This window comes from Ogataea parapolymorpha, chromosome VI (genome assembly GCF_000187245.1).
Source record: "Ogataea parapolymorpha DL-1 chromosome VI, whole genome shotgun sequence".
Classification (NCBI taxonomy): domain Eukaryota; kingdom Fungi; phylum Ascomycota; class Pichiomycetes; order Pichiales; family Pichiaceae; genus Ogataea; species Ogataea parapolymorpha.
Genome location: NC_027861.1, coordinates 122,722 through 145,643, shown reverse-complemented (window position 1 = coordinate 145,643; position 22,922 = coordinate 122,722). Strand labels below are relative to the sequence as shown.

The 22,922-nt window shown below is 46.1% G+C and overlaps 9 protein-coding genes across 9 annotated transcripts; 6 read left to right on the top strand and 3 right to left on the bottom strand.

The window, feature by feature from the left end:
• Window positions 1–364: 364 nt before the first annotated feature.
• HPODL_01173 (Serine/threonine-protein phosphatase T) lies at window positions 365–1,522 on the top strand (the record flags this gene model as incomplete). Its single annotated transcript, XM_014077672.1, has 1 exon — window positions 365–1,522. One exon carries the CDS (start codon window positions 365–367, stop codon window positions 1,520–1,522), a length of 1,158 nt encoding a protein of 385 aa, XP_013933147.1.
• A 183-nt stretch (window positions 1,523–1,705) lies between these two features.
• Window positions 1,706–2,314, top strand: HPODL_01172 (uncharacterized protein; the record flags this gene model as incomplete). Its single annotated transcript, XM_014077671.1, has 1 exon — window positions 1,706–2,314. One exon carries the CDS (start codon window positions 1,706–1,708, stop codon window positions 2,312–2,314), a length of 609 nt encoding a protein of 202 aa, XP_013933146.1.
• A 442-nt stretch (window positions 2,315–2,756) lies between these two features.
• On the top strand, window positions 2,757–3,686 carry HPODL_01171 (putative membrane protein; the record flags this gene model as incomplete). The annotated part of the gene is made up of 1 exon (XM_014077670.1): window positions 2,757–3,686. One exon carries the CDS (start codon window positions 2,757–2,759, stop codon window positions 3,684–3,686), a length of 930 nt encoding a protein of 309 aa, XP_013933145.1.
• A 27-nt stretch (window positions 3,687–3,713) lies between these two features.
• HPODL_01170 (Beige/BEACH domain protein) lies at window positions 3,714–9,590 on the bottom strand (the record flags this gene model as incomplete). The annotated part of the gene is made up of 1 exon (XM_014077669.1): window positions 3,714–9,590. The coding sequence occupies one exon, from the start codon at window positions 9,588–9,590 to the stop codon at window positions 3,714–3,716; it is 5,877 nt and encodes a 1,958-aa protein (XP_013933144.1).
• A 124-nt stretch (window positions 9,591–9,714) lies between these two features.
• Window positions 9,715–13,098, top strand: HPODL_01169 (Ubiquitin carboxyl-terminal hydrolase; the record flags this gene model as incomplete). Its single annotated transcript, XM_014077668.1, has 1 exon — window positions 9,715–13,098. One exon carries the CDS (start codon window positions 9,715–9,717, stop codon window positions 13,096–13,098), a length of 3,384 nt encoding a protein of 1,127 aa, XP_013933143.1.
• Window positions 13,099–13,166: 68 nt separating this feature from the next.
• On the top strand, window positions 13,167–14,240 carry HPODL_01168 (exosome complex component RRP43; the record flags this gene model as incomplete). Its single annotated transcript, XM_014077667.1, has 1 exon — window positions 13,167–14,240. The coding sequence occupies one exon, from the start codon at window positions 13,167–13,169 to the stop codon at window positions 14,238–14,240; it is 1,074 nt and encodes a 357-aa protein (XP_013933142.1).
• Window positions 14,241–14,283: 43 nt separating this feature from the next.
• HPODL_01167 (Elongation of fatty acids protein 2) lies at window positions 14,284–15,318 on the bottom strand (the record flags this gene model as incomplete). Its single annotated transcript, XM_014077666.1, has 1 exon — window positions 14,284–15,318. The coding sequence occupies one exon, from the start codon at window positions 15,316–15,318 to the stop codon at window positions 14,284–14,286; it is 1,035 nt and encodes a 344-aa protein (XP_013933141.1).
• A 626-nt stretch (window positions 15,319–15,944) lies between these two features.
• Window positions 15,945–20,444, top strand: HPODL_01166 (ABC transporter CDR4; the record flags this gene model as incomplete). Its single annotated transcript, XM_014077665.1, has 1 exon — window positions 15,945–20,444. The coding sequence occupies one exon, from the start codon at window positions 15,945–15,947 to the stop codon at window positions 20,442–20,444; it is 4,500 nt and encodes a 1,499-aa protein (XP_013933140.1).
• Window positions 20,445–20,490: 46 nt separating this feature from the next.
• On the bottom strand, window positions 20,491–22,665 carry HPODL_01165 (uncharacterized protein; the record flags this gene model as incomplete). Its single annotated transcript, XM_014077664.1, has 1 exon — window positions 20,491–22,665. The coding sequence occupies one exon, from the start codon at window positions 22,663–22,665 to the stop codon at window positions 20,491–20,493; it is 2,175 nt and encodes a 724-aa protein (XP_013933139.1).
• Between the last annotated feature and the right edge of the window lie 257 nt (window positions 22,666–22,922).

Here is a 22,922-nt window from a genome sequence, read left to right as displayed (position 1 = left end):
TCCCTGATTTTCCATTTACACATGGATCCAAAACTGGAAGAACGGTCTACCGAGCTCAAAAACTTGGGAAACCAAGAGCTGAAGAGCAACAACTTTGACAAAGCCATCGAGTTGTATACCCAAGCGATAGACATCTTCCCCACGGCGATTTTATACTCCAACAGAGCGCAGGCCCAAATAAAACTTGAAAACTATGGTTTAGCTATCGAAGACGCAAACCAGGCGATAAAGTTGGACAAAAATTACCTCAAGGCATATTATAGACGTGCGGTGGCCTACAGTGCGATTTTGGAATACAAAAAAATCTCTCTCGGACGTCAGGATCGTTCTTTCGAGGGCACCTTCCGACAAAAATGCCCAGCTATTGGAAAAACAGCTGGTAAGAATCATCAATCAGATCAAGTTTGAGAAGGCCATTGCTGTGGAGGAAAAGGGCTCTACAATAGCCAGTATCAACCTTGATGCATTCACCGTTGAAAGTAGCTACCAAGGTCCTGACCTGGATATCAAAGTGGAAGACAAACGAGTGTGCGTTTCGATGACGCAGGAATATATCTCTAACATGGTGGACTTGTTCCGTAAGGGAGGCAAGATCCCCAAGAAACACGCCTTCGCCATTGTAGCTGCTGCGAACGAAATTTTCAAGGAGCAGCCTCCGATGGTCGAGTTTGGTCTCAAGCGGCCTGCCACTGCTGCTAAGGAGCTACAGTTGGAAGAAGCGAAGAAGATCACCGTTTGTGGAGATACCCATGGTCAATTTTACGATGTGCTGAACCTATTCAAACGTTTTGGAAAAGTCGGGAAGGACCACATTTATCTGTTTAATGGAGACTTTGTGGACCGCGGCTCATGGTCCTGCGAGGTTGCATTTTTATTGTACTCGTTGAAATTGCTGTATCCTCAAAACATCTACATAAACAGAGGAAACCACGAGACGAACGATATGAACAAAGTGTACGGTTTTGAGGACGAGTGCAAGTACAAGTACAGCGAGAAACTATTTTCGTGTTTCAGCGAGTCCTTTAATTCCCTGCCGTATGCCTCTCTAATTGGCCAAGAGTATCTTGTCATGCATGGTGGTCTGTTTTCTTCTGACAACGTCACTTTGGACGACATAAGAAAGATCGATCGGTTCAAGAGCAAACAACCTCCGAAGGAAGGGATTGAGATGGAACTTTTGTGGACGGACCCCCAGGAAAGCAAGGGAAGATCCGCTTCCAAAAGAGGAATTGGAATGCAGTTTGGTCCGGACGTCACGGCAGATTTCTGTGAGCGCAACAAGCTCAAGGCAATCATTCGGTCTCACGAGGTTCGTATGGGAGGTTACGAAATAGAACACGACGGCAAACTGGTGACGGTGTTCAGCGCACCAAACTACTGTGATATGCAGGGGAACTTGGGCGCAGTGGTTAACTTTACGCTCAAAGATGATGAATATAAGGTGGAGTATGCAACCTTCACTCATGTCGACCATCCTAATATTCCTCCTATGAACTACTCCAAAAACAACTTTGGGTTCTAAATATGTCTGATCTCTCAACGAGGTCTCTAGAACGCTCTAGAAACAATGTATTCAAGATCATATCGTTCTCGAAAAGGTTGTAGAGGGAGACAATCTGGGTGGGGCATTAACCTCCCTACAATATATACCTTTTCTGATATAATGAGTATGAGAAAAAAATGAACGAAAAATTCTCCTTTTTATATGCTCGTGATGCAAGCGATCAAATACCCGATTTTCTTTTTTGCGCTTTTCACCTCTGTTCTCAATGCCTTGGTCATCTCAGGCAAGCTGGACTTGCCCCAGGAGTCCTTGGCGGATCCTGCGCGAGTCTGGGTGTCTTTGTCTAATGAGACGTGGAGCACAAGGTGCCGTCTTGATCGACGCGGAGAGTTCTCCACGATAGATCTAGAGCCCGGTAACTACTCATTTGTGTTACGGTCGCTTGACTTTGCTCTCTCAAAGACCAACTTCTTCCGTGTCGAGGTCAATGGTGATTTCGAAGTCTTTGAAGTGTACCCCGGAATCGCCGCTACTGACAATCCGGTTCCGCTTCAAAACAAGTTAAACTTTACTAGCGAGTCAATTGTCATCAAGTCGTTTGCAGACGAAGACCAAACGGCAGGCATCCTGAAAATGATCCCCTTCTGGGGACTTTTCCAACAGTATCCAATCCTAGGTCTTGTGCTAGCTGCAATGGCATTGATTGCCCTGCTACCGACACTCATAAGCTTCATTGATCCCGAGTTTACGCAACGTGCGCTTGAAACACGACAGCTCGCCAAAGACGAAAACAAGGCAAAGCGTGCTTAGAGCCGTCGATCTCAGCTTAATTAATTCGCCCTGCGCCACACATGGACAAAAAATTGTTTTGTTAAAATTAGATGTGATTCTAGGGACCGGATCACATGGATTTATAAATTTCCAAGTGACTAACCAGCTGAGATCCATGCCTGTGGCTGAAACAGCACGCAGAGTTCTAAAAAGCGGCCTCTTTGACTTTAAAGTGGTAACGCTCTGTTGCTCTTGGTACTTCATCTCCAGTCTCACTTCGCAGTTGACCAAGCACATCCTCAACGACTTCGACTTCCCCGTATTTGTGGGCGAGTTTCAGTTTCTGTGCAGTCTCATACTCGGTCACATCACCATCTTTCTTCTCGGGAGATTCCCGCAATTGAAATCTACAATTTCGGGAAGCTCAAGGCCCGGGACAGGCTTTGTTTTTAATCGACGATTATTAAGGGTTTTCTTCCCCATGGGCACTTTCCAATTTATTGGAAAATTGCTGAGCCTCGCTGCAACATCATTATGTCCCGTGGCAACCGTCTCGTCTATTAGAGCCCTAGGTCCTCTGCTGACGGTAATGGGATACCGCATATACTATAAAGTCCGCTTCCCATCTTACACCTATCTGTCTCTCATTCCGTTGGTTTTAGGCGTTGTTATCATCGTCGTGTCGCAGTCTGGAGATAAAGACTCCACAAGGGGCGCTATATCGGACCCGCAACTCAGCAGCCAGGAGGACGGAGAAAAAACCATGCTGCGAGTAATGCTTTTGGAGAAGTCCGATTACCTCAAAGGTATAGCATTTGCGTTTGCGTCAGCTGTCATTTTTGCTGGTCAATCGATATACGCCAAAAACGTTGTCACTCCGTCATCATACTCTGCGGCTCGAGATCCCGGATCGCTCGCGATCAGCAGGGGGTCATCGGTGAACTCCGATGTTGAGAAGTATCCTTCTCCTTCAGAGCATCTAAAGCCTGAACGGACTGGAGACTACGAGATCGCTCTTGATAAGCCAGATAAACTTACAACTCTTATTTATTGTGCCACATATGGGATGCTATACTCGATACCTGCATTCATCACATACGAAAGCTACGAGCTATTTTTCGGTGTGAGAAAAGTTTCCGAATCCACTTTTGCCCCTAACTACGGTTACATACCCTGGACCATGCTGGTGCTGAACGGAATTAGTCATTTCAGTCAATCATTGCTGGCATTCCATATTCTTGCTCTGCTGCCCACTGTTACATACTCGATCGCAGCCATGATGAAAAGAATAGTCATCATCAGCGTCAGCATGATCATTACCGGCAAAAGACTCTCCTTGCTGGAGATCACTGGTTTGGTTCATGTTGCTATTGGCCTCTATTGCTACGATCGATGGGGCTCGGAGCGGTAAGATAGATTCTGCAATATGTAATAACTATCAACACCAAATCATTATTTTATCTCTGCTGGCTGCTGCCAGCTCTCCGCGTCCAGTGACTTGGCCTTCACCGTTGAGCTCCACATTCAGCTTGAGTTTGAGGCTAGTGATCTCCAAATCTCCAAACATGTTTAGTTCGCGTAAAATCTTGATGCTCCAACCTCGGTCCAATGTCAATTCCGCTAGTTTTATTTTACCCCGGAAACCTAGAGCCAAAATGGAATGGTGCGTCCAGTCATGGTGTTCGATGTTTGTAAAGTGGTTGAGATTTGCCTCACCAAAGGTGATGGATAGACATTCTTCCTGCAGAGGCTGCTCCAGCAGCAACAATCCATTGATCGTCTCAAGTCTCAGAGTGTTCTTTCTATCCACTACGGCGATAAGAGCATGCCGGTTAGATATTTCAATAAGCTTGCCATCCTCGGAGACGTCTCGCATAAGCTTTCGTTGTAGAAGGTCCCACAGCTTGACTGTTCCATCCTCACTGTAGCTCAGGAGAATTGAGTAGAAAGTATTTATTCTGACCTGGCACACTTTGGACCGATGTCCTCGTAAAACTCCAAGCTGGATCACCTCCTCAGCTCCTCGTCCCCAGCTCGTCTCTGCAGGTTGTCTCACATTTATTTTCTGGGCATTCTTCATGCTTGCCAACTTGTTCGATGTTAGCCTGTATATTTGTAGAGTCCCATCTTCGAAACCAATCACGAACTCATCAAAGTTTAGAACACCAAACGCTGAGATCATGCTGGTGCTCACGTTTTCAAAAATAAAATTATTGACCATCACCGAGTTGCGGCCGACTAGCTGCAATCTGAGACGTTGGCTACCTCGGCTGAAACGGTCTCGAGCTTGCCATTCCATTTTGACAGAGTCAAACTCTATAGTGTCTATGCTGAAAGGAACATTGATAATTGATAGTGGCAACTCAAACAGTTTGGAGGGGTCAAAATTTACCTTCATTTGAACTTGCTTCCGCGGATGAGGTTTGTGGAAGACCTGAATTGGCGTCTGCCCAAAATTGTGTATAATGCTCACTATGATATTTCTTTCTCTCTCGTCTTGGATTTTATCCAGGTCCGTGGACCCCTGGTAGCTCAGGTGATGAAACACGTTCAACGAGTCTACTGCGTGCTTCCCCCGCTGCTTGAACCCGAACACAAGATCGATCCACTCGTGCAGATGCTCAGAAACATAGTCGCTCTCCAGAGCCTGTCTCATTTTCTCCACAAATATTACAGGATCATTCTTGGCCCAAGGAGGAAGACGCACGTCGCCAACTTTGGTGCCATCTTGTAAATACCCAAACTCAAAATTGTTGGAATTGAGCAAGAAATCGGGGAGGTAATAAAACTCGGGAATTAGTTCCCGGACATCTGTGGTATGGTCTCGGGACGCACTGTACCAGGTCTTCACCATGGAGTGAAACGTCCTGTCAGCATGATCAAACTTGCCTCCCTGAAGTAACAAATACGATTGCACAAACGGCTTAACGCGAATAAGATAAGTTGTGACAATCATTGCGGACGAATAATGTGTTCCATAATGAAATGGCGGCGAGTCGGGCGACATATCAGCCGAGGCATCGTATCTTTCTCGGAATTGTGCCGCTCTCTTCTCAGTCTGCGCCCCCATCGGCTTTCCGAGATCTCTAAAAGTGGCAGGATTGGTCAGATCCAGCTCCTCGTTTTCGTAGTCCGCAATAACAAATGGAAAAATAGGATATTGGGTCAGATCGTTGAAGGTGCGACCCGCAAGCGTGTTCACTAGAATCAAATAATAGAAGTTCGATATTTCGCCCTTTTGCCATTTCTTTGTCAACGAGCTGAGTGTCGTCGCCGAAGCCACAGAGGTAATTGCACTGACTAGCTTGGCACCAATCGTTAACGAGGATGAGGATGCCAAGGTGAGGGCGTCTTCTAGAATCGTGTCAGGATACTTGGCCGACACCTTAGTGGACAATATGTTGAAAAGCCCATCTCTTGTTTCCTTAGACGAGCAGGTAATTAGAAAATTAGAGCCATCGATGAAAAACAATTCCAAAGCCACGTCTCGCAGAAGGAACGTGCGTTTGCTGATGGAAGCAAACTTTGCCAGCTCCCACGTCTTAGTCTGATGTTGCGATGATGGGACTCTCGAATTGTTACCCGTGATAAGCTGAACGTACGAGTCTCTTTCATTTGGAGGAGCATCTCTTAAGTCCACAACTTTCTTATCTGAGGTGAGAAAGTAGTTGCCAATCATGTATATATGAGATTGCCCCAGAATGAAAATCGATTCCAATGTCTCAAGGCCCAAGATCTGCGTCACATTGAGCATCTCAACTATTTTATCCCCAACATACAAGCTCCGGAGAATTTTGCGGTTGTTGTCCTCCTGTGCCAGATCAACATCTATCTGTTCTGACAGCAGCCCATATTCTTCAGCCAGCTCATTGTATTCCAGCCCAGGGCTCTCCTCTGTGGGGATGTCATCATCCGTCAAGCAAAGTTGTTTAATCATCCGCTTGCGCATTCGGTCGGGGCCCTCAGTTGAGTCCAAAACAGTTGAGAATTTATAATTTTCCACTGGGAGCTGCGATTTAATGTCGTTAAAGACAGAAACAAAGTAGTTAAGATCGTCCAAGTCGTCTTGGATGTGTCTATTAAATTTCTTAGTTTCTGCTTGTTCTATTGTCTTGCTCAAGAGCATGATCTCTTTGGAATAAAGCTTCTCTATTTTGTCGTTGTTATCTGAGAGCCGAGACGAAGCCAGCTCGTCCATTGTCTTCCTAATTGTTGCTTTTCCCTGCTGTTTTCGAATCTGCAAAATATAACTCTCATATTTCGCGTTGATCGTGTTGCGAAGATTAAAATCATTTTCCCAAATATCCCTGATCTCCTCGTCATTCAGTGATAGAAACTTCTCAAAATAGTCCACTAATCTGGCCCTCTGGCTGCTGTTTGAGGATAAGCACGCAATCGTAGGTCGTACATCAAGATCACTCATGAGCTGAATCCGAAGGCAGTTCAGAGCTAAACTCGGTAGAGAGGCGTCGGGAAGAGCCATGCACTGAAATAAAGACGCAACGATAACAGACAAATTCTCATCTCCTGCATATTTTGAGAATAGTCTCTGGTTGGCCATGAGCACAGAGCAGCATGTTTTCGTTTCATTCAATGCTGACCCGTTGCTTTCCTTTTCATTGAACGTTGCCTTCGCAAGAAGTTCCGTGAAGAAATCACAAAAATGCCTCTTTGCGGTCTTTTGTTTTGGGTCTTCGTCGAAGCTCAGTATCGGACTTAGTTTTTCTAGCACCAAATAATAATCGGCTTCTTCAATTTGGTGGAGCTTTTCCAGTTCCAGAATTCTTGAAAGCAATTTGGAAACGAACTGTGTGCGGCAACTTGGATCAAGCTCGTTGAGGCGTATCAGAATCTCTGGAAGTATTGTGGATGTGAAAGCCGCAGGGAACTTCTGGTGGAGTGCGTCCACTGTAAATGAATCTGTTTTCTTGGCGTTTCTTTCCAGCTTGGCCTTGAATAATTCTCCAATAAAGTCTTTGTAAGGAGCTATGACTGAAATATCATGCTTGTTTCTGATTTGACAAACAAGATGTAAAAATGTTTGGAGCCACTGGATATGATTTGAAGCTACCATTTTGAAAAAGATATTTGAATCAAGCAGGTGCTGAATTTTTCTCACATACAATGAAATGGTACCAGGGTCTAACTCAGACTCTGATAGTATCGTGTTCACCAACACCAGGAATTCGGGCATGACGACCTCACTTTGATCTGATGTAGACTGCTTTCTGAAAGCTAGAGCCATGATTAGATTCATCACTTCAAAATTGCTGTCCCACTTTTTCAACAACTTGAAAAGCAGCAAGAGACTTGTTTCGTCAGCAAATGACTTATAAATCTTGGTGCTAAATAGCAAAATGCGTTTCAAGAGCCTCAAACTGATTTTCACCACGTCCGCATTGTCGTTATCAAGAAGCAATAGTATCCACTTCGTGGATATAGATTTCATTATGATTTTGTAGCCATGAACGTTCGACATTAATGCGGGATCTTCTACCACAGATTGAATGGCTCGCAGAACAGTTAGTCCGCATTTTCTCTGTAGACCTCTCAAATCCTCGATTGTCAGGGAGTATATCACATATAAGGATAGTGCCTTGATTGATTCCGTAGAAGGGTTATTTCTCACCAGTATTGAGATCGTGTCATGCAATAAGGGCAGCACTCCCTCCTCGAACAAACCATATTTCATAGCCTGCACAAACCGTTTGATTATTCTCATGTCGACCAATTGTTGGATGTTGTAGCTGTGGTAGCGACTATCATGAGCGAAGACAGAGAATTGGAACAGGAGAAATTTGAACGTATCTCTTACAGAAGCGTCTCCAACATGATCAATGGAAGTCGGCTTCCATATCTCGAAATCGACTATGAGGATTCGGTAAGCGAGAGCGTTGGCCAGAATTGAGTCTATCGGGGACGTATCGTTGTATCCAACGAAACGCAAAATAGAATCTAAGACCGTCAGGTTCAAAAGAGACTTTTTTGTTTTCAGTATTGTAGCCACTATATTGTAGCCGGCGTTCATCTCAAACTCCTGTTTCGAAAGTGGGTCTTTTGACAGTAGGGCAAATAGAAAGTCGAGAGATTCGACGAGGGAGCTAGACGTTTTGGCTGTCTCTAACAAACGCAAACAAACAGCCATGCCCCCAATCGAGTACAGTGAGTTGAGCAGCAATTTTGGTTTCCAATGAATGGTGGAATCGATCTCTGCTGAGGAGTTGGCATTGATATCAACTAAGATGGAACTGGGGCTAATCATAATGTCTTTCAATGCCCGGGAGTCCATACTTTCTTGAAGTTTCAATTTGATCACCAGCTTTGACTTTTCCGAAAGACAGCGCTCGAGGTGATAGCCCTGGTAAGTACCAGCAAATAGCGGGCCCAGGTGATAAGACAGAAGAATCCAACCATAGCTGACACGCTCGCTCAAAACCAGTAAGTTCATCAGCTCGAAGTACATCCCGTGAATTCCCTGGATATCCAAGGACGTGGCACGGTCGGATTTTTTGTATGCCAAATTCATTGACTGTACAAAGTCACCATTGACATAAAGATCGATGTAGGATCTTCGCTTCTCCTCTTTGTGGACAAAAACGACGTGGTATTTTTGTAGCGGCTCAAATACAAATGCCTCGAATGTTGCAATGTCTGTTAATGTGCTGACCGAAAATTTCCGGTTCTCCAAGGAGTACGTGAGAAGCGTTTCTTTGCCATTGAGAACAAACAGAGAGGAAGGTGAGGGCTGTTCATGTGTTGGGGTGTACTGAAACCAGAACTGAATTGTACAATTGATGATGGGAGCGTCGAGCGAGGGCGAGTATTGCGATGTAGGTAGAAATAAATACGAGCGATGTGAGTCAAGATGCTTTGTGAATAGCCTTTGAAATGAAAGGGCTGAGGCGGCGTTCTGGATAGCTTTCTTGTACAGGTCTGTAGTCTGCTGGAAACTGAGGCCGAGCTCAGAGATCGACTCGAAGAAGTCCAGCACCAACAAGTCTCGGCTGTCTCGTGTCTGGTTCGCGCAGTAATCTATCAGCAATTGACATAATGCTTCGGAATGCAGCCTTATTTTGTTAATTGGAGAGATCTGGGATAAGTGGTGGAGCAAGGACAGGACCAGATCTGACTCGGGACTAGTCCTCTCTGACAGGGCTTTATTTACCACATCCTTCAGAATTGAAGCACGCTCTCGCTTCAACAACGGAATTAATTCCAAAGAATCAAGATATTCAACAATAACTGACTCCTCAGACCCCACTAGCCCGGAAAGCTCAAAATCTCCGTCGATACAGGAGGATAAAAGGTCGATCATGGAAGACAAGGTTGGGACGCATGAGTGCCTCTAAAAAATAAATATTTTGAGCCGCGCACTTCTTCTCCACCATCTCGAAAAATCTTGACAAGCAAAAAGATTTATAACCACTTGAAAAAGCGAGATGGGTTTCGAACAGAGCGAGGCTGTTCCGCAACCATCCGAGCAGCCCTTGGAAGCAGCAGACTCGCAGCTGATCCAGCGGCGAGCAGAGTACGTGAAGCTCGTTGAGCAGTCCTTTTTCGATCTTAGAGAAGGAACCAAGTACTACGGCATACCGAAAGAGTGGCTCAATGTTTTTCTGAGAGGACCACCACAGGAGGCAGCTGCTCTGGGTCCTATCAATACAAGCAGCATTCTGGACCATACGGAGCTTTGCATCAATCCGGCGACTAATCCAGAGTTTGTTGCGGAGCAAGTCTTTGCGAAACTTGTCGAGTGGTACGGCGTGGATGGTCCCTTTGTGGAGCGGCAATTATTCATGGACAAAAAAGACGGACAGCTCAAGCTCGAGACGTATCCGTTATATATAATTCCGCATCTGCTTTGCAATAACCCCGAAACCATCAACAGATACAGATTGGCCGGCGCAAAGCCATTTTTGATATCTGCTCTCAGCACGGCCAGAGACCTCAAGCTAGCAGTGAAAAAACAGTTCGAGATTGGGAAGGGCACCACCAGAATATGGAGAATCACGCCTGCAACCAGATTGCCTGTGATCCTCACTCCTCAGGACCTGTCAAACATCACTTCCAAGACGCTAATCCCGGCAGGAAAGAAATCTGGCTCTATAAGATTAGAGGACCTTAACATCAGTGAGCGCAACATTCTTATCGAGATACAACAGGAGGACGGAACGTATCCAATGGACACATCCTCGACGGTTACCCTTGGATCAGGATTAGTGGGACTCAATAATCTGGGAAACACTTGCTACATGAATTCCGCTCTTCAGTGTTTGGTTCATATCCCGGAGCTCACCAATTATTTTTTGTATGATTATTACGAGAAGGAAATTAACAGAGATAACCCCCTGGGAAACGATGGAAAAGTGGCGTCTGCTTATGCAGGCCTGGTAAAGCATCTATTCGACAAACGCTTTGCGGGGCCCTCAAGTTCATTTTCACCAAGAGACTTCAAATATACAATCGGATACTATAACTCGATGTTTGCAGATTATCACCAACAAGACTCACAGGAACTGATAGCTTTTCTTTTGGATGGACTACACGAGGACCTGAATAGGATCCTGAAGAAACCGTATGTTGAAAAACCAGAGCTGCCGGACGATAAAGTTAACGATCTGGAAGAAGTGCGGAAATTGGCACAGAAGTGCTGGGACAGCCACAAGCTGCGAAATAACTCTGTCGTTATCGACTTGTTTGTGGGACTATATAAATCTACTCTGGTGTGTCCATCTTGCGGCAAGATCAGTATCACATTCGATCCTTACAATGATCTCACTCTACCATTGCCGGTTCATAAGAAATGGATCGGCAAAGTCAATGTTTTGTTGGAAGAAGGGTATCCCAAAAGTCTTGAAGTGGAACTTCCTAAGTCTGCTACATTTGCTGACCTCAAAGTATACGTTGCAGATAAAGTGAAAGTGCCTATCAATGAGCTGCTCGCCGTTGAGGTGTTCCAGTCGCAGGTGTACAAAAATTTTGAGGCCAAGGATTCAGACACACGCTACCTGCCTATTTCTGATTTGATCGGCCAGAACGATGAGATATGGTTCCACCAGATCAAACATAGGCCAGGAGACTTGATTGTTCCTGTTTTCAATACTCTCTCAGACTCAAGAAACACCAAGCCCTTTGGCATACCATTCTTCATCACGGTCACAGAGGACGAATGTTATTCGTTTGGCAAAATAAGAAGGAAATTGGAACAACGCTACAGCCAGCTTTCGACATTCAACTTCTTCGGGTCGAGGCAGCGTCTGCAGCATCGGGCTACAGAATTTCCTGGGATTGAGGACGGCGACGATGATGATGTCTCTTTGGCGGATCCTGAAATACCTGGAAATTATGCCTTTAGCGTGAAGGTGTTCGATTCGTCTCACGAGCTCAAGATTTCCAACAGATACGGTAGAGGTCTATACGGATACTCTAGGTATCCTCAGGAGGACGAGGAAGACGATTCGTTGTGGATTCCTCGCACACATAATAATTTTAAAGGCCTGCCGGACCTGCTGGAGAAAGTGGAAGAAAATAAACGGAGATTCTATTTATATGGAGCCAAGTCTACCGAGACAGTTACTAGTGAGGACTCTGATCCGGGAAATCCTGGTGATGGTGCTGATGAAACAAATCTGATGGATAGCGACCCTAGTGAACAAAACTTGGCTCCGTTGACAGAGGAGGCCAACGGAATGCAAGTAGATGACGACGAAAAAGAGGAGCAGCAGGATTCGGAGTCTGAGCTGGAGAGCATTGCAAGACCTCTGATTTTCGAAAAAAATGCGCTAGTCTGCGAGTGGGAGCCTACATTTTTCGATACTTTTTTCACAGGAATTGAGGAGGATGGACTGGGAGGCAGAGAAACATGGTCAAACCCAGAGATACTGGAAAATGCTGAGGTGGAGGAAAACAAGCGACTTATGGCCGAAAGCAGGCGGAAGAACATATCTTTGGACAATTGCATGGAGATGTTCTCGAATCCAGAAGTTTTAGGAGAGAACGATTTGTGGTACTGTCCAAACTGCAAAGAGCACAGGCAGGCAACCAAGAAAATTGAGATCTGGTCTGTTCCGGACATCCTTACTATCCACTTAAAGCGATTTGAGAATACAAAGAGCTTTAGCGACAAGATAGACGCTGTTGTGGAATTTCCCATTGAGGGCCTCGATATGTCCAAATATGTTGTCGACTCTACTGGGGAGGAGATGATTTACGACCTTTTTGCCGTGGACAACCATTTTGGTGGACTTGGTGGTGGACACTACACAGCGTACGCCAAGAACTTTGTTGATGGAAAGTGGTACTATTTTGACGACTCACGGGTGTCTGTCGTGGACCCCACCGAGTCCATTCGGGGCTCTGCCTATCTGCTGTTCTATCGAAAGAGAAGTAGCGAGCCGCTGGGAGGGGAGTTCTTCCGCCGTATGATGGGAGAGATTGGGCAGAGAAACGCAGAGAACCACAAAAGACTGCAGGAGTCTGTGAAGCAGGACGCTCTGAGAGCAGACAGCATAGACGAGTCTCCGACACCGATGGAGTCATTGAACACTACAGAGAGCGGGACCAGCGCTACGACCACTACAGACGTTTGTTCTGATGAGAACGAGCAAGGCTACCATGAACTGAAAAGCGAGCGAAGCGATGAGACCGAGTCGTTAGTCTCGGATAATCTTATCAAGCGTCGCAAAAAGATGCTGGGTGATGGCCACGTCGATTCTACGATCGGCTCTCCGGCTAGTGACGTTGACGACAATGTGTCCACGTTCAGTGGAAACGCTGTTGCCCCAGCCGATATCAATGATGGGGCATACGGTGACTTTATTTAGAGTATAGCTGAATGCATGGACCGGTATTTTGCTATGCAGAAATTTTTCAAATAATTTATTACATTTAAATGTCAGAGACCGCTTCTTTCAAACCCAATAATTTTCCGCCAGACGTACTGGCGCAGATCGCGCCCGATGTGCTGCTCCAAAAGTATCTGCAAATTGGCTTACGCCCATCGTTGCGGAAGTTTGACGAGTTCAGGCCTGTCGTAATCAGCCGTGCTGGAGTCGGAAGGTACGAGGCTAGCGAGCCCAACGGCGACATTAACGGTGTTGGTAGCGTGCTTGGGTCCTCGATCGTGAAATCAGGCAAGACTACTGTCATATGTCTGATTAGCGGTGCGATTGTTGAGGATGATCACGAGCTGGTTAACGACTACAGAACAAAGCTCGAAAAAGATATAATAGACAGCGAAACACATACAGATAGCAAAAAAGCGACCGTTTACACAGAAGTTGAGATCTCGCGTGGCGGCAGTGGGCCGCCGAACGAAGAGGAGATCGCGATCTCGCAGAGGCTATACGAAACCATCTACCATTCTGGCCTGATTGACCGCGACGCTCTGAAGATCCAGCTTGAGTTCAAGGGAAGTGAGGGGCTGGAACAGGAGTTCTTGCCACAAACAAGCTATTCGTTTGTGCTATACGCTACCATTCAGGTCTTCTCGCGCGCTGGCCCAGTATATGACCTGTGCTACGGGGCACTTATTTCTGCGCTTCGACAGACCCGTCTTCCTGCTGTCTACATTGCTGAGAAACGGACTGAGGTGGGGGTTCGTCGGGTGCGAGTTGAGGACTACGATCTGGTGTGCGAGGCCGAGAAAAACGAGCTCTTAAAACTGAACGAGGACAGAATAGCTTGGAGTTCGACGTTTGGACTAGTGGAGCTGGACAAAGACGTTCCTCATGATGAGGATAAAATGGAGATTGACACAGACGGCAAGATTCTGCTGGCAGAGCTGGAAGGCGAGGCGGAAGAAAACATAGACACACGGATCACGGTGAGTTCAAACGGCAGCACGTTGAGTGGCCTTAGCGTTTACGGCGCTGCTGGAGTCACAAAGGAGGATCTGAAAAAAGCATTCGATTTGGCTAACCGTCGTGCCCAGTATGTGCTGAATAGTGAAGGATTGGAGATGTAATATTGAGACTATGTTTTCATGCTAAAGGTATACAAGGGAGAAATTAAATCTTCTTCTTGGTGGATCTGAGATTGCGTTGTCTTGGAACAGCCAAAGGTGATCCAGTGTTAGAGTCGTAGTTGGACTGCAATGTTTGCTTGTCAAGGTAAACGTACTCGTTGACTTTGGCAGCAACACCACCTCTGACTCTGCGGACGACTTTGGCTTTCTTGGAGCTCTTTTTGTACACCTCAATATAGAATGCGATGAACAGAACAAGGTAGGATGAGATGATGATACAGCCACTGATGGTGGCTAGAGGCGTGCCGGCGCAGTCGCCACAATGAGGCAGCGATGGGGCAAAATTATGGACAAGCTTCTGGTAGGTGGCAAAGTAGATGAAGGACAGATCCAAAATAAACTGAATGATTTGGAATCGCGTCACCCATTCTTTCCACCAGACACGAATACCGCGGGCAGCGAGGAAATAGTACCAGTACATGACCACATGGACAAACAGGTTAAGTGTGATTGGGACCCACGAGATCGAGGTCAGGCCGATCAGCTGTGTGTAGCACAGAAGAGCGGTGGCACCGTGGTGGTAGGTGTGCAAGAACGTCAATCTTTTCTGCTTCACCACTAGGAAAAGAGTGTCAACAAATTCTGTGAACTTGGTGAGGTAGTTGAGGTAGTACAGAACGACCATCTGCTGAGTCCATGCACCGGGATCGCAGATGGCATAGTATAGTCCGTGTTTGTGAATCATTGGAATCAGTTGCTCGGCCATCAGAGTCACGAGAGTCAAGGACAAAATAGTGAGGAGCAAATTATGGAGTTGAAACAATCCGTTGAGGACCAGCGGTCTGAAGTTGTTGGATTTCAAAATATGTTGACCACCAAAGATGACCACGTAGTAGAGAACTATGGCACCAAAGACTGGGACCGGCGTAGAGAAAAAGGTCTCTCCGGCGACAAAATCAAACTTGCTAGGAACAAACCGACCGCAAGTGAGCTTTGAGACCAAATGATCGAAGTGGTCGAATAGGTAAATGCCGAAAGGGCGGTCAAAAGAGGGCACAGGAAGAGTTGAGAGCGACATTATGAGGCCTTATTGGTTGGTATCCATATAATGTAGAGCGAAGGACAAATTAAATTCTAGTTACTCAACGTTTTCTGTTTGTTTATTTTTTTTTTTGTCCTATTGAAAAATGCCAGATTCCAATGAATGTATGTCATCATAGTTGGTGCATGTGATTGCCTGCATGTGATTGAGAGAACCGAAAAAAAAATAATGATTCCATAGAATTTTCGAACTGTTGCACCGCCAGCGTCGTACAAATGGAAACGAAGTTTAACGACGCACGCGAAAATTTTCAGCCACACGTATTTTCTTTTATTTGGTTATTGTCCGAGCACTTATCAGCAACTCCACGGTATTATTACATGATATGATTATTTGTAATTCGGGAAAAAAAAATGAGCCGGCATTTTTTCTGTCCCGAAATTCTCTGGTTCCGCCACAAAAAGTGGGTCTGAACTATTATAAATTCGGCATCGGAAATCACATAGTGGAAAATAAATTCCGAATTCCGAGCCACCCACCTCCCGAATTCCTTGCACTTATTAGAAGTTAGGCAGTGATACTGCGATTCTTCTTACTGCTCCCCGTATTTGTCCTCAAATATAAAGGTATCTCCTTTTGCTCATATTTGAGTCAACTAGAAGATGAGTAAAGATTCAATCAGTGTTCCCGCGGACATCGACAACCATGAGGCTGAAGTCTATGAAGGGTTTGCCGATGCTGCAGAGAACCAGGTTCGTGAATTGGCCAGAGAATTGACCCATCAGAGCCGCACCTCTCTCTCAGAGTCCAAGAGTGGCGGCGGGGATGATCTCATTAGAACCCTGACTTCCATGTCACAGGTTCCTGGTGTCGAGCCAAGCACTGCAGATGATCCTAGATTGGACCCTTTTTCAGACTCGTTCGACTCCAAGTTCTGGGTCAAGAACGCACGCAAACTGATGCAGTCGGACCCTGACCACTACAAGCCAACGTCGCTCGGAATTGCATATAAGAATCTGCGTGTGCAAGGTATTGCTTCCGATGCCGACTTCCAGCCTACGGTTCTCAATATCGGGCTGAAAAAAGCTAGAGACTTTTACTATGATTACTTCAGAAGAAACGACGAATCCAGATACTTTGATATCCTCAAGCCTATGGACGCTCTCATGAAACCCGGAACCGTCACGGTGGTTTTGGGAAGACCTGGTGCCGGATGCTCGACGTTGCTCAAGACCATCTCCTCACATACCTACGGTCTGAAAGTCGACAAGGAGTCTGTGATATCTTACGACGGCCTTTCAGTCCGGGATATCAAGAAACACTATAGAGGAGAGGTTGTTTACTCTGCCGAGACAGATGTGCACTTCCCGCAGCTAACGGTCGGCCAGACGCTGCAATTTGCTGCCACGATGAGGACACCGGATAATAGAACACCAGGCATCACCAGAGAACAGTATGCGAAACACATGGCCCAGGTGTATATGGCCACGTACGGATTGAGCCACACGTACAATACCAAGGTCGGAAACGAGTTCATTAGAGGTGTTTCCGGTGGTGAAAGAAAGAGAGTCTCGATTGCCGAGGTTTCTTTGTGCGGAGCGAACTTGCAGTGCTGGGATAATGCCACAAGAGGCCTGGATTCTGCCACCGCGTTGGAATTTATCCGTGCCCTTAAGACTTCTGCGATGCTGCTGGACACCACCTCACTGATTGCTATTTACCAGTGTTCACAGAGCGCATACGATCTCTTTGACTATGTCATTCTCCTATACGATGGCTACCAGATCTACTACGGCCCAGGAACCGAGGCTAAGGCATACTTTGAGAGAATGGGATACGAGTGTCCTCCTAGACAGACGACTGCCGATTATCTTACGTCGATCACCTCTCCAGCAGAGAGAGTCGCCAAAAAAGGCTGGGAAAACAAGGTGCCAAAGACGCCGAAGGAGTTCAACGACTACTGGAAAGCGTCTCCGGAGTACAAACAGCTGCTCGAGGAGATTGATTCGTACATTCACAACGCAGAGGCCAATAACCTCAAACAGGAGTACAGGGATGCACACGTGGCCAGACAGTCCAAAGCAGCAAGACCATCGTCTCCTTACACCCTTTCCTACGGCAAGCAGGTGAGAGCTATCATGACGAGAAATATCTGGAGAACTAAGGGAGACCCTTCGATCACTTTGTTCTCGATCTTTGGTAACTCCATCATGGGTTTGATTCTGTCGTCTCTTTTCTACAATCTCAGCCAAACTACCGGCTCCTTCTACACCAGAACTGCTGCCATGTTCTTTGCCGTGCTGTTCAACGGTTTCTCGTCGATGCTGGAGATTATGGCTCTGTTCGAATCCAGAGAAATTGTTGAAAAGCACAAGAAGTTTGCATTATACCATCCGTCCGCCGACGCTTTTGCATCTGTCATCACTGAACTGCCTACCAAGCTGATCACGGCCGTGGCGTTCAATCTGGTGTTCTATTTCATGATTCACTTTAAAAGAGAGCCAGGTGCGTTCTTCTTCTACTTCCTGATCAACTTCATGGCCACCTTGGTCATGTCGGGTATTTTCCGGTCGATCGGTTCATTCTACAGAACTCTGGCCGAGAGTATGACGCCCTCTGCACTGTTGCTGCTCGCCCTGGTCATTTACACTGGTTTTGCATTGCCAACTCCCTCGATGCATGGCTGGTCCAGATGGATCAACTACATCGACCCGGTGGCTTACTGTTTCGAGGCACTGATTGCCAACGAGTTCCATGGCGTGACGTACAAATGTTCGCAGTTCATCCCTGCATATCCGGGTGCTAACGCGGCCAACCGCGTGTGTTCTGCTGTTAGTTCGATTGCCGGTGAGGACTACGTTGATGGCGACCGTTACATCTACGAGTCTTTCCGCTACAAATGGGACCACAGATGGAGAAACTTTGGTATTGTTGTCGGATTCACCATCTTCTTCACCGGTTTGTACCTCACCCTTGTGGAAAATTCCAAGGGAGCCATGCAGAAGGGTGAGATTATTGTTTTCCAGAGATCGACGCTGAACAAGCTCAAGAAAGAGCACGCTTCTTCAGCTTCACGTGACATCGAGGCCACGCCAGAGAACGAAAAACCGGCTGCTATTCAAGACGACGTTAGCTCTTCCGACGGAGTGGCCAAGCTCATTGCTGGAAAGGACATTTTCCATTGGAGAGATGTTTGCTACGAGGTCAAGATTAAGACCGAGACCAGAAGAATTCTGGACCATGTCGATGGATGGGTGAAGCCTGGCACTCTGACTGCGCTGATGGGTGCTTCCGGAGCAGGTAAGACGACGTTGTTGGATGTTCTCGCCAATCGTGTCACCATGGGTGTCGTTTCGGGCTCCATGTTTGTCAACGGAAGACTCAGAGACGGGTCATTCCAGAGAAACACCGGTTATGTCCAGCAACAAGATCTACATTTGAGAACGTCTACCGTTCGTGAAGCTCTGAGGTTCTCTGCTTATTTGAGACAAGGCAAGGACATTCCTAAAGCCGAGAAAGACGAGTATGTCGAGAACGTGATCAACATTTTGGAAATGAACAAATATGCCGATGCCATTGTTGGTGTTGCTGGTGAGGGTTTAAACGTGGAGCAGCGGAAGAGATTGACTATTGGTGTCGAACTTGCTGCCAAGCCCCAGCTGCTGCTGTTCCTGGACGAGCCTACCTCTGGGCTTGACTCCCAGACTGCTTGGTCGATCTGTCAGCTGATGAGAAAACTTGCCGACAACGGGCAGGCTGTCCTTTGTACGATCCATCAGCCTTCGGCTATTCTGCTCAAGGAGTTCGACAGATTGTTGTTCCTTGCCAAAGGAGGTAAGACCGTGTACTTTGGTGAACTGGGAGAGAACTGTCAGACGTTGATCGACTACTTTGAAAAATACGGTGCTCCAAAGTGTCCACCAGAGGCTAACCCTGCTGAGTGGATGCTGGAAGTGATTGGTGCGGCTCCTGGTTCTCACGCTCTGCAAGACTACCACGAAGTTTGGCTCAAGTCCAGCGAGAGACACGCCGTTAGAGAAGAGCTGAAAACCATGGAAAGGGAGCTGGCCAAGCTGCCTTTGTCGACCCTTCCACATGCTCAGGACGAATTCGCCAGTGGCTTATGGCTGCAGTACTACCTGGTTACTAAGAGAGTGTTTGAGCAGTACTGGAGAACTCCGTCGTACATTTGGAACAAGATTTTACTGACTGTCATCTCGACGTTGTTCAACGGTTTCTCCTTTTACAACGCTGGAACTTCTATGCAGGGCCTGCAGAACCAGATGCTTTCAATTTTCATGCTTTCTATCATTTTGCTGACCATGGTTGACCAGATGCTTCCTCAATTTGTGGCCCAAAGATCTCTGTACGAGGTGAGAGAACGGCCATCTAAAACGTTTAGCTGGGTCGCGTTTGTGCTCGCCCAGGTCACTGCGGAGATCCCATACAACTGGATTTGTGGTACCCTTGCCTACTTCTGCTGGTACTACCCAGTCGGTCTGCAGAAAAATGCCGCTGCCGTGAATGCTACTGCTGAGAGAGGTGCTCTCAGTTGGCTCAACATGGTTGCATTCTTCTGCTTTTCGAGTACCCTGGGACAAGCTGCCGGTGCAGCTATCGAGATCTCTGATAACGCTGCCAACTTGGTGTCTCTGCTGTTCACCATGTCATTGAACTTCTGTGGTGCTCTGATCATCCCTACAGGGTTCTGGGTGTTCATGTACAGGGTGTCGCCAATTACTTACTGGCTTGCGTCTATCCTCAGCACTGGTGTTGGTGGTGTCAATGTGGAGTGTGCAGAGAAAGAGTACGTGCACTTCCCTCCTCCTTCTGGCATGACCTGTGGTGATTACATGAGCCAGTACGTGAGCCAGGCGGGAGGATATATTTTGGACGCTTCCGCCACAGACAACTGTGCGTTCTGCCCAATGAAAGAAACCAACATGTTCTTGAAAGCCATGGGCATCGACTTCGACAACAGATGGAGAGACTGGGGTATTTTCATCTGCTACATTGCGATTAACATCTTTTTCACTGTCTTCCTGTACTGGCTTGTTAGAGTTCCAAAAAAGAGCAACAGAGTCAAGGACGAGTCGGCACTCAAGAGCAAAGGCGAACAGCAAAGTGCAAATAGTGAGGAGGGTTCTTTGATCAAGGAGTAAATATTAATTTGGATTTCTATACATATATATTTAAGTTTGAAAGGAATTAAATTTGCGAGCTAAATACACTTTCTTCCTTCGAGCTTGGAGGGAGACTTTCTGGGTCTAGTTTTCGCTTACGGGTTTCAAAGCCTCGCTTCACGTCCTTGAGTTTCAACTGGACGCTATCCAATTGCTCCTTATCGAAATAACAGTGATTTTTCTCGACGATGTTAGAAATCTCTTTCAGCGCAATATAGCCCACCCCATTGGGCCCAAACCCACTCTGTTTGCATGACGATTTGAAACTCTGGTTATAAAGCTGAACTTTCATATTCAATTGCTCAAGCTCGGATTGCGACCGATTACTTTTGATCGTCTGTCCCTTCACGAAATAAACCATAGATAGTAGCAACGGAGAGATCTGTGAAAACTTCTCTAGGTGGGCGGTCTCGAATTCCACCGGCTGTCCCTCATCGGCGAGTATGTATCGCACAAAGATGTCCAGTGTAGAGCTCAATAATATGTTTGACTTGTACAGAGATTGCATTTGTACCAATTCGCTGTGAAGTATATTCTTCAACTTCAAAAATTTGGCATAACGGTCCATCAGGACCTGGTAATCCTCGTCAAATTCCGAAACGTTGAGCAACTTCAGTCGTCTGAGGTTGTAGATCGTTAATATCACTAGATTGATTGTTGCAAGAAAGTATAGCTGATTATGATAATCTTTGGCTTCCTGTAGACAGCCACCCACTCCGCTCGTGGTTTGCTTGTAGGAAGCCAAGATAGTGTCGCTGAAAAAATTGTAGTCATTGAGCTCCGTTGAGGAAGAGGAATGGAGCTCTCGGAGTTTGATGTAATAATGCATTGCTGCATCCAAATTGTTCATTCTTTGGCTCTGCAACGCGAGCAGGAAGTACACCTTGTCTACAATTTTGTGGTAGATCACAAGCTCCTGTGAGGAAAATCGACCCGCATTGTAGTCATCGATGAATTTCCACAATTGTGGGAATTCGTCCCTGTTAAAAGAGTGCCACTGGTTACATTGGAATTTGGCAAGCACCTGGTAAAAATTAATTAATAAGCCAAAATACTTCAATCGAAGCACTTTGGCTTCCATCTCATTGCTGGAGATCAAAACATGCTCGCTGAGTTCATAACCAATGTATTTCTGACATTGTGCAAACAACATTTCCGTACGATTTTTGCCGTCCCAAGATTTTATCACGTACGAGACCCCACAGTAAAAATATGATAACATGCTGAACTCGCGCAAGGTCAGCCAATTGATCTGTAGTGGTAGTGTAAACTCTTGGTGTGCTATATTAACGTCAACGGGGACACAAAAGCGAAAGTTTCTAGCCCAAGGTTCCAAAGCCTTGAGCTCTCTGATTAAAGCATCGATTTTGCTCATTTTGCTTTTCGTGCTCTTGAAGTCATCATCCTGAATGGATATCAAAAGGTCCAAAATTTGAGTGATAGCCTTGAACTGCGGAGGAAGGAGTTTCGTATAATGAGGGTACCTTTCTAAAGACTCTTTAAGTCTGTGATATTTTTGCAATGCGAACTCTATCGAGTTTCCACGAAACAAATGGAATTGAAGCTGACATACAAGAATTAACTGGAGAAATCCAAATGTAGTCTCACTCAAATTAGTCTCCAGTCGTTCCACAATGCGGTCATAGTTGCGGTAAATCTGATCTTCCTCAAAGATCATGCCAAAATATTGAATCTTCAAATAATCCATAATGCTTGTCAAGGTAATGTTATTCAGGGATTCGCAATGCTGTGCTATGCTCATGAAATAAGAAAAACTTGTCTTTTTGCCTTTGGACTTATCTGTCAAATATTGTATCTCGAAGTTCAGAAGCTCCAAACGAATTTGATACTCCAATGACTCGCTTCTTTTGGCGAGCTGCAATCCGCGACTGCAGTAATCTGACGCGAGATCAAGGCTTGTAGTTTCTCTAAGTAAGATTTCTGTAATTTTATAGTGAATGAAAACCTCATCTGCCAGCGTAAGTAAACCCTTGTACTGTTCAAGGGCATTGAATAGACAGCCGAGACTTGCCCTCACGTAATTGTTATACTCCAATAACTTCTCTTCTGCTTGCAGCGATGTTGATCCCTTCTTGTAAGCCTCATCGAGAAACCAGTTAGACAGTTGTATCAGTTTTTCAAGCTTCTCTGGACCCGTAGATGGCTCTGAACCGCGTTTGCATGTGTCATTCTCAGTCATTTAACAGAACCAACGTGATAATTGGTTCAGATTAAGGGAGATTTTATTTTATACCAGTAAGAATATATGAATGACATCTTTACACCGTGGATCCTCGAGTGAGGAAGAAGACTCGTCTGGTGAAATCTGCCACGCAGAAGAACAGACACATCAAAGTCATGGAAATGGAGACCGACACTGTTTGAGAGCTCATGGAGCAGGTTAGATGCCATGGAAAGCTACCTGTCACGTGCTCTTTACCTGCTATTTGCCGTTTG